Source organism: Gymnoscopelus microlampas (assembly GCF_963454915.1).
Source record: "Gymnoscopelus microlampas genome assembly, chromosome: 3".
Taxonomy (NCBI): Eukaryota; Metazoa; Chordata; class Actinopteri; order Myctophiformes; family Myctophidae; genus Gymnoscopelus; species Gymnoscopelus microlampas.
The window spans coordinates 32,842,328-32,851,693 of record NC_139940.1 but is presented as its reverse complement, the minus strand read 5'-3'; the positions used below and the strand labels follow the sequence as shown (position 1 = coordinate 32,851,693).

The following is a 9,366-nucleotide window of genomic DNA, read 5'->3' as shown; positions in this document are numbered from 1 at the left end:
AACAAAATACAGATTTTTGTTTTGGTATATTGTGCTGTTGCTTGTCTAGAATCTCTAGGTGTTTGAATGTTTATGGAGCACAATGGAAACAAGCCTCTGGCTTTATTGTGAGGAATCCATCCAAGTACAATAGTTAATTGAGTTCGGATTCTCTCTACATAATGGCAAAAGGTCCTGGGTTCAAATCCTACAAATAGCAGATCTACATGTTTAATTCATTGTATAACTGTACCTCTGTGCTTTTTGCAAACTGTTAATAAAGTATTCAATCAATCAAAACAATCTTGAAATAATTGTGACAAAGTTTTAATACTTTTGAAAGTACTTTCTTTGGGGGCCCCCTGGCATAAAATCTCTTCAGATGAGGGTCCGCAGCAAAATACAATTTGGGGGTCCTTGATATGAAGAATTTGAAAACCACTGTGTTGTTCAAAGGAGTGGCTATAGTTGAATGGGTAGAGAGCCTGTCTTGTAAACAGAAAGCCCTGGGTTCAGATCCTGGGCCTGGCAATGTGATTGCGTCCATGAGATAGGCACTGAGTTCCTAGCTGCTCCTCTGTGGGTGGCCAGGGACGTGCACAGATAGACTCTAGGTGGTGCTAGAGCACCTGCCCTTTGCCCTCTTGACCAGAAGTGCCCTTTTGAAAAAAAGGGGGAAAAAGTGTTTTTTTTTTTTCCAGTTTACAGCAGGGGTCTTCAACAGGGTCCAGGACCCCTAGGGGGTCCTCAAATCTTTATGTGATATGATTTTTCTTTTTACCATAACCACTCGAAACCTAGCATCCCTTTTCTGAGGAGAACTTTAGCCAAAAATAGCAGATCTACAAGCCCTCAACGCCTCGCGCTGCGAGGCGTTGAGGGCTTGTAGATCGGCTATTTTTGGCAAAGAGGTATAGGTGTAGAGGGGAAAAAGAGCAGACCAAGTAAACACAAAAAAAGTATAATTTACTTGAGCACCCTCAAAATGTCTGTGCACGCCACTGAGTTACGTTCGTTTCGGGTCATTTTTTCATTCTTCAATAAAAAATAAAAAATGAAACGTAAGAAAACAGGGTTTTGCCTTTTCATTCTTTCATTTCTCGATCTTAATATCAAAGATACTGTAAAGACTAGACCAGAAGCGGAAGTAGATTTAGGACTTAAAAATAAAAGTGTGTGTTTGTCTGTGTATATATATATATATATATATATATATATATATATATATATATATATATATATATAATTAAATATAATTTTATTATACCGTAGGCTACATGATTATAACATTACTATGGCTACATTAATGTTAGACAGATGGACATATAGATAGGTAGAGGTTACCTAAAAAGTGCCGGCACTAAGCAGCGTCTCCTGTCCAGCCACTTTTCAAAATACACCTCTCCCGCTTAGCGGAGAGTGTGGCGGTCTAGAGGGGGTCTCCCCGCACGCGTGCGTACCTCCAAAGTGCCGGCACTAAGCACCGTCTCCTGTCCAGTGTCCAATTTGTATACACTATTGTCTGAAAACGGTGCTTTTCTGACCCCTGACCTCACTGGAAGGCCCGCCACTTTTCAAAATACACCTCTCCCGCTTAGCGGAGAGTGTGGCGGTGTAGAGGGGGTCTCCCCGAACGCGTGCGTACCTCCGAAGTGCCGGCACTAAGCAGCGTCTCGTGTCCAGCGTTCAAAGACATACATCATAAATGTATTTTTAAAATAGATTTGTATCTTTTAAAAAACATTACGAATTTATGATCTTATTTTGAAGGCAGCCGGAAACCTTATTGTTGCTAGCTCAAAAACCGGATGTCCTATCGTTGCTGACGGAACGGAGCTGTCGCAGTTATTGGGTGAGTAGAGAGTTCCCTCAGAATGCTCATCTTTTACAAAGTGGCCACTTCACTTCAGTTCATTCCTTGTTGTGACGCACTGCCGCCATTTATTATATATAATTTATGGGTTGCTTCGAACAGCTTCCTTCTGTCGTGTGTGTGTGTGTGTGTGTGTGTGTGTGTGTGTGTGTGTGTGTGTGTGTGTGTGTGTGTGTGTGTGTGTGCTTGCGTGTGTGCGTGTGCGTGCGTGCGTGCGTGCGTGTGTGTGGAGAGTTGCCGAAAAAGAAAAGCAAATCAGTTAGGCTAAATTCATGGTGGTTATACTTTTAGATACTTCATTATTTTCCGTTCGGTCACTTGAAGCAGACCGATTTTGATCAATTAAGTTTTGCTTTAGACTCCTTTCAATCTAATTGCCTTCCACGTTCTGCTAGATGCCAGCACCAGTGTTGCCAGATTTGCGAGAGAACTAAGCAACCAGGTCTATGAAAACAAGCCCAAAAGAAGCGACTACGGCTATTTGAAAGTAGCCGACCTACAAACTGCTAATAAAGTATTCAATCAATCAATGGGAGGGTCCCTGGCAGAAGGTACTTTCAGATGGGGAGGGGGGTGTCTGTGGAGGGGACAAATACGTATTAATTTGGGGGTCCTTGACATGAAAATGTTTAAGAACCAATTGTTTAAACCAAACGACATTAGGAATCAAGCCGAAATAAGGAACTACACACAAGCCCCAAAAAAGCGCAACCCGACGACCCGCAACTTCCAATATTTACAAGCAATTACTTCACAGAAAAACAAGCCCAAAGTCGCTTATAATAAGTGGAAATGGCAACCCTGTTTGAACTCTCCCTATGAACTCTCCCCCCGCCCCGCCCCCTTGCCCAAAAGTCATGGTTCGCGTTGCCATGGAAACGGCCAACAACACTTATTGTAGGGAAAGTTGTTTTGTTTTCCCCTAGTCAATACTAGCTCATATAGATCACTGGAGTCGAGTCAGGACAGCAAGCCTACTAACATGCAAGGGGTTTCAGACCTGTCGGACACGCCAAACATTATTTAAAGGAAAGACAGTGCATGGTTGGATTAAAGAAAGTCTTCTGTGGTGGAATGTGTGATCATGTCTTTCAGCTCTCGGTCTGCGAAAGCGAGCTACAGAAACAGGAACATCCAGGCCACTGCTGCCCCGTTCGAGTCCATCAAGGAGATGCAGGTTTGACTGTTTTATATATATTTTTCATTCATGATGGAATAATTGTAGCAAATATAGGCTAATCGTTGTTATTACTTGTTCCTGTTTGTCTTAAACAGTGGTGGAAAGTAACTAAGTACATGTACCCAAGTACACAGTACTTAAGTACAGTTTTGACTTTTTTTTTTTGACTTCACTGGAGTATTTCCAATTCTCTATATTTTTACTTCTACTCAACTACATCCCAGAGGCAAATTGTACTTTTTTACTCCAATACAATTCTTGATAAGCTAGTTTCTAGTTACTTTGTACATTTTTATTATTATTTCAAAACATGCAGTAACCACTTCAGCCCAGCCATTTGAAAATAGCAGACGAGTACTTTTAATTTGGGTACCAAAAGTACATTTTGATGCCAATACTTTTGTACTTTTAGAAGCACATTTTTAATTCCGGACTTTTACTTGTAATGTATTTTGTAAAGTATTTCTACATTGCAGTATTGATGCTTTTACTTGAGTAAAACAATGGAGTACTTTTCCCACCACTGGTCATAAACCAGTGCCTTCGAGTAGGCCCTACAACCTTATATAGGCCACTCTTTGTGTCGGTCATGCATTATTCAATGCCATTGGAGCAACAATTAATTGATTTGGCAATGCATTCAGCAACACCTAAGGTACTACATTATAAATAAGCCCTTTCTGTTCCCTGCTGTATGGTTGAATAATTATATTATATATTGTATTTTGCCTTTCATGATGTGAGAGAGTAAAACACCTGTTGACCATTGGGAATAAAAGTAAATTAATGGTCAGGAAGCTTTAAAAAGTTTTTAAAACGGGTTTGAGATACTTGTTACTACACTGTTACTATGTTTATCTAGTTGGTTTGGTGCACACTTTGCCCATCCTCACTGTAGTATAGGGATTAAAGAAGTAGTTCACCACAAAAATGTCTTATTTTCTATCAATTACACGCCCTATGAATTCATGGAGATTTGTTTATGTGAATTCAAGGCTTCATGGGGTGTGTAATTGACTTGAAAAAGTACTTTTTTTGGATGAACTACTCCTTTAAATAATGACCACATAATGACTCTGATCCTTTCAGTAGACTATAGGTCTGGGTTCCCTAACTATAGGAATTTGGTCATCTCTCCCTTATTCAATGGTCAAAAATGTAGCCTAACTGATGTGGTATTATTAACTTAAGTCCACTAGATGGCAGTATTTCTATATTAATCAGTAGCCTACATCAGAGCCTAGGAGAGGGATGCTTTTCAAAACATGATGATTGGGGCTGTTGCTTGCTCACCACTTGTCTTTTATTGCACTTTAACATCTGCTTTTGTTAAGTAAATCAATACCATTAGCAATGACATTAACAGCATAGTACTTTTACTTCATTCAGACTAATCTGTTTATGCAATTTAAGATAGGTATGAAGTGTTTTAATAAGCTGTTTTTAGCCTATTAAACAACCTATTATTCTGTGGAATAAAATAAAGAAAAAAGAGTGCCTTCTGGGCAAGTACACTAACACAAAACAGTTGACCTGTAGCCAGAAACCGCTGATGTTATATCATCAAACCTTACAGGCTTGCAGTGCTATTATTGTAAACTAAAGCTTTAACACCCCTGCAGCATTGGAGCTGTTCCAAGGCGAGGTTGGACATTGTGGACTCATAGAATATACAATGGTTTATTTATTTGGTGTTCTACATCCACCTTTCACAGCAGTAACCAGTCTGAACTAGAAAATGTACCCATTGTCTGTGGGCAACAGTCACCTTTTTCATTTATACTAATTCATTGAAATGAAAAACAAAACAAACCAAACTAATAATACCACATCATGTTGTAAATGTTATTGACTAACTGTGTGTGTGTGTGTGTGTGTGTGTGTGTGTGTGTGTGTGTGTGTGTGTGTGTGTGTGTGTGTGTGTGTGTGTGTGTGTGTGTGTGTGTGTGTGTGTGTGTGTGTGTGTGTGTTTAACTCAATGTTATTTATACTCAATGTCAAGTTAGGCCAGTTGTCCTTTAGAGGCATTAGAATTACTGCACCATACAAGATGAGCCAATGAAAGATTAAATGAAAATAGAGCCTCAGCCCAGAGCTGTGAGTGATTAGAACCAACGATGGCAGAGCAGCACTCTAGAATATAACTCAGCAATGGTTTCAATACTATTTGAGCAAACATTGCACATTCAGTTGCAATAAAGACCCATTTAAGATTTTCCTTTCAGAATCACCTATTTAAAAAAAAAATACGTTATATAATCCTTGTATAATTCTCTCACTTCACCATAAATTCAGAGAGTTTGAGCAATACATGTGTTGGTGTATGAACATGAATCTGTGTGCATGTGTATGTGTGCATCATGTGCATGCACACACAATCATGCAAGTAAATGTATGCATGAGAGTGTGAGGGCATAAGAACACAACACAAACACAAACACATCAGTGTGTGTTTGTGTTAGTGTGAGGGTCATCATCAGGGAGAACGCCTGACCCCCCTCATATTATACAGGTGCAATCACCCAAGCCTCACGTTCCATAATTTGAAGTTAAACCTGGACCCCCCCCCTCTCTCTCTCTCTCTCTCTCTCTCTCTCTCTCTCTCTCTCTCTCTCTCTCTCTCTCTCTCTCTCTCTCTCTCTCTCTCTCTCTCTCTCACACATCTCAGCACTCCCCTCATCCATAATTCACAGCAGGTCTCCTGTTTCATGGCAGTTCCCCAACCAGACGATTCGCCATAGAAAATCAGTCATGGCACGGTGAAAAATGTATGACCTAACTGCTTTTACATGCAAACCTTTGCAATCATTTCCTGCTATCAAACCATCTTGTAGACCCTCATGGGGCCAGCCATGTCTCTGATCATCCGCAAGATGTTCCTGTAAAGTCTGATGGAATTTGATTTTAATTGGCAGGGGGTACGTGGCCTCCGTGTGTGTGTGTGTGTGTGTGTGTGTGTGTGTGTGTGTGTGTGTGTGTGTGTGTGTGTGTGTGTGTGTGTGTGTGTGTGTGTGTGTGTGTGTGTGTGTGTGTGTGTGTGTGTGTGGAGCAGTTATTAAATAATAAAGGACTTTTTTAGTTTGACTGAAGTGCCAATCAAGACTAGAGTTTGCAACTGCACGTGTATCGCAATAAATATGCAATATATGTCGGCCTATATATTATGTAATGCCTTGAGGTATAGACCAATTATTTGTTTACCAACATTGAGACTGGATGCACAGGTGATTGTTTCATGCAATCAATTCTCAACCTATTGTTTCGGGGTGCGCTGGTTTCAGCGCACCCCAACCCCCTCTTGTGTGTTGGCTAGTGACACGTGTCTTAGCGAGAATGGGTTTCATTTGGAGCCAGAGTGACGTTTGCAGCCAGTGTGACGTCGTCTGTTAAGGGGTCTATTGTCTTTGCTTGCACATTGTAAGTGCTTGCATGTGTACAGTTGCTTGCACATGTGCATCAGGTGTTCTAAGCCTTTCCTCATTTGCCTTTGAAGTTTCAGTGTAAGGCTACTTCCTGTTTTATGTTATTTATTGCGCTTTCCTGATAAGCATTAGTAATTTAATCCTACGCTGTAAAATCCAGAGAGTTAATCTAACTCTGAGAGTGTACAAATGTAACCAAATGGACTCATAAGGGTCAATATGGTTACATTTGTACACACTTAGGTTTATCTACAGTATAGATAAACCAACTCTGACGATTTTACTGTGTAATATATTGACACAACTCTCCATTGTCTTAGTTTTCATTTTGTTGTCTATTTGTCTTATCTACCTTTTCTTGATAATGCATAAAACATCCTAAGTGGTGTGGCCAACAGCCATATTATGAAGAGTATTTTTAGGGGATTAAATGACCTCAGGAAAGAATTATTCGAAATAACAAAAAGGCCATTGCAGGCTGACCAGAAGCAGGCATAAAACAGTTGTCCCCACCGGGGATAAAAGTGAATGACCGGGGGGTTTCAAAAGCAGAGGCATGGATTTCCCCCTGATTGCCCCCAGCAAATAGAATTGTCTTATGACTGAAACTGTAACCCATTATGTATACCTATCCTATCTACCCCCCCCCCCCCCCCCCCCCCCCCCGCTCCCACTTCTGTCTCTCAGTCACACTATTCTAATAGGCTTGTAAGGCGATAGCATTACCTTGATAATGGCCTAGCGGACATGTGGTCATCCAATACCGTGCTATCTAGTTTGCCGTTCCCTTTTGAGGATCAGCAATCTTATAATTTCAGGGTAGTAACGTTTCTGACGGGCTCAATGACGACTGGCGTCGCAAAGCCAGTTGTCCTCTGTATCAACTCCTCTTTTATACCGAGCAGGATTTCTCGAATCTCATGAATAGTAATGCTATTTAAGAGTGCTGAACGGCTTAAAAAGGAGCTGCTTTGTTGAGGGCTGACGACGATGCTACACTTTAAACCAGACTATCTAAACAAGGTAAGGTGAGCTAAGAGATCTGAAGTTACAGAGCAGAGGGCTTGCTCCACTGGCCGCCTCTCTGCATGACTTCTTGGTTATCGACTTCTTGAGTCGGTGCGAATGTGATTCATCATTAATGTGACTGGAATTAAACAACCGAAGGCCCAGATATGCAGCACTCTTTGAACAAAAGGTTTCATTTTGGCCTAGACGTCAGCATTATACTGGCCTACAATGCAGAGTACAGACCGCCTTTTATTAAGTGTGCAAGACAGTAGAGTAAAGGATTCTAACTACTACGGTGCTACTGCATGGATGATGGCACTTTGTACTCCAGTCTCCAGGGGCTTCATGCAACCAGTGGTGGAAAAAGTACTCCGACTTTTTACTTAAGTAAAAGTGGCAATACCACAATGTAGAAATACCTGCATTCAAAATTTGACTTGACTTAAAGTACCAATGTAAAAAACTAAAGTGTTTCAAAATGTGTCAAACGTTTTCCCAAACAGCTGATCTACAAGCTAACACATCGTGACGGTTTGTGAGGTTGTAGTCGATCGGCTATTTTTGAATAGACAAAGGGCTTAAGTGTTTTTTGTAGTGTATAATCTAAATCTAGAAAGTAACTTGTAACTATTGTTTTTTAGTGGAGTAAAAAGTACAATACTTGCCTCTGAGATGAGTAGAGTAGAAGTATGGAAAAATGTACATACTGTAAAGTACCTCAAAAGTTTGCTTGAAGATCGCCTATCTTCATATAATTGGTCCTCACTAATGCTCTTGATAAAATGGTACCATTTCTACCATTCTTTTGGTCTGTGTCTTATAGGAGGGGTGTGGACACTTCCAAAACCTGCCTACCAGTAACAACATCGTTAGTTTGTTTAGATTTTTATTAACGCGAGAACAATGGCTTCCATTATAGCATGCTAACTTTCCAGGAATAGAGAGCCTATACAGTTTCTATTCACGTAGATTCCCTATCAATGATGTCACTGTTAGGTGGGTGTCTGAACTGTCCACAGCCCTCCTCTGAGACACAGAGTAGAGTGAGTAGACAAAAATGGTGCCATATTATAATGATCATTAGTGAGGACCAATTATATGAAGATCGGTGGAAAATGGGTGAAGTCGTCCTTTAAGTTACTACAGTACTTGAATAAATGTAATAAGTTACTTTCCACCACTAGCTTCATGCAACAGTCATTTACAGTTATTCCAACCAAACCAATGAAAGAGACTTTCATTTGGGAACCGTTCCTTACCTTTCTGTAAAACCCCTGAGGTACCTCAATCTTTTGACCCAGTTATTGTCACTCACTTTGCTGTTAAGGAATTAACCTGCTACCGTAGGTCCTCAGGGAGGGCACCTTTAATTATTAATGTTAATTCATGTTCTTGATTTGTTTAATTGTTTTATATGTTCTATTATATGAAGCACCTTGTGTTGCATTTGATTGCATGAAAAGTGCTACATAAATAGGATTGATTTATTGATTGATTGGATAATAGAAGTAGTCCTACACATTACACAATACATTCTGGAGTGTTCATTACATTTTGTGTGAGTGTAAAACAATGCAAGAGTTAACCACTTAAACCCCATATGGCTGACCGGTGTCCTTTAGGGCTCATTGCTAAACGCAAAACTGTCTTTTCTGTTTTCTGTTATTGTGGGGAAAGCTTTCGCCGAAAATAGCGGAGGTGGTGGGTGGAATGTGATGGCATTGACCCAGCAGTAGGTGTCTGAGTAATGCAGATGAGTTTAGTGTGCCCCCCATTGAGTGGAAGGACTTTGTAAATGTTTTCTTTATCTGTCTCTCTATTGAAGTAAATGGATGGACATGGAGAACCCCCCTTTGAGTTTCTACAATAGCCCATGTGCAATATTAAGTGAAAACAGATCT

The 9,366-nt window shown here is 40.4% G+C and overlaps 1 protein-coding gene across 2 annotated transcripts in view; it reads left to right on the top strand.

Moving 5' to 3' along the window:
* Positions 1-2,936: 2,936 nt before the first annotated feature.
* dnah5 (dynein, axonemal, heavy chain 5) overlaps positions 2,937-9,366 on the top strand; it is a gene marked incomplete at both ends in the record, with an annotated part of 164,451 nt that continues 158,021 nt past the window's right edge. For both annotated transcript variants that reach the window (XM_084052448.1, XM_084052447.1), the window contains one exon: positions 2,937-3,029. In XM_084052448.1, the coding sequence (XP_083908574.1) occupies positions 2,937-3,029 (93 nt within the window). The remainder of the gene's footprint in view (positions 3,030-9,366) is intronic.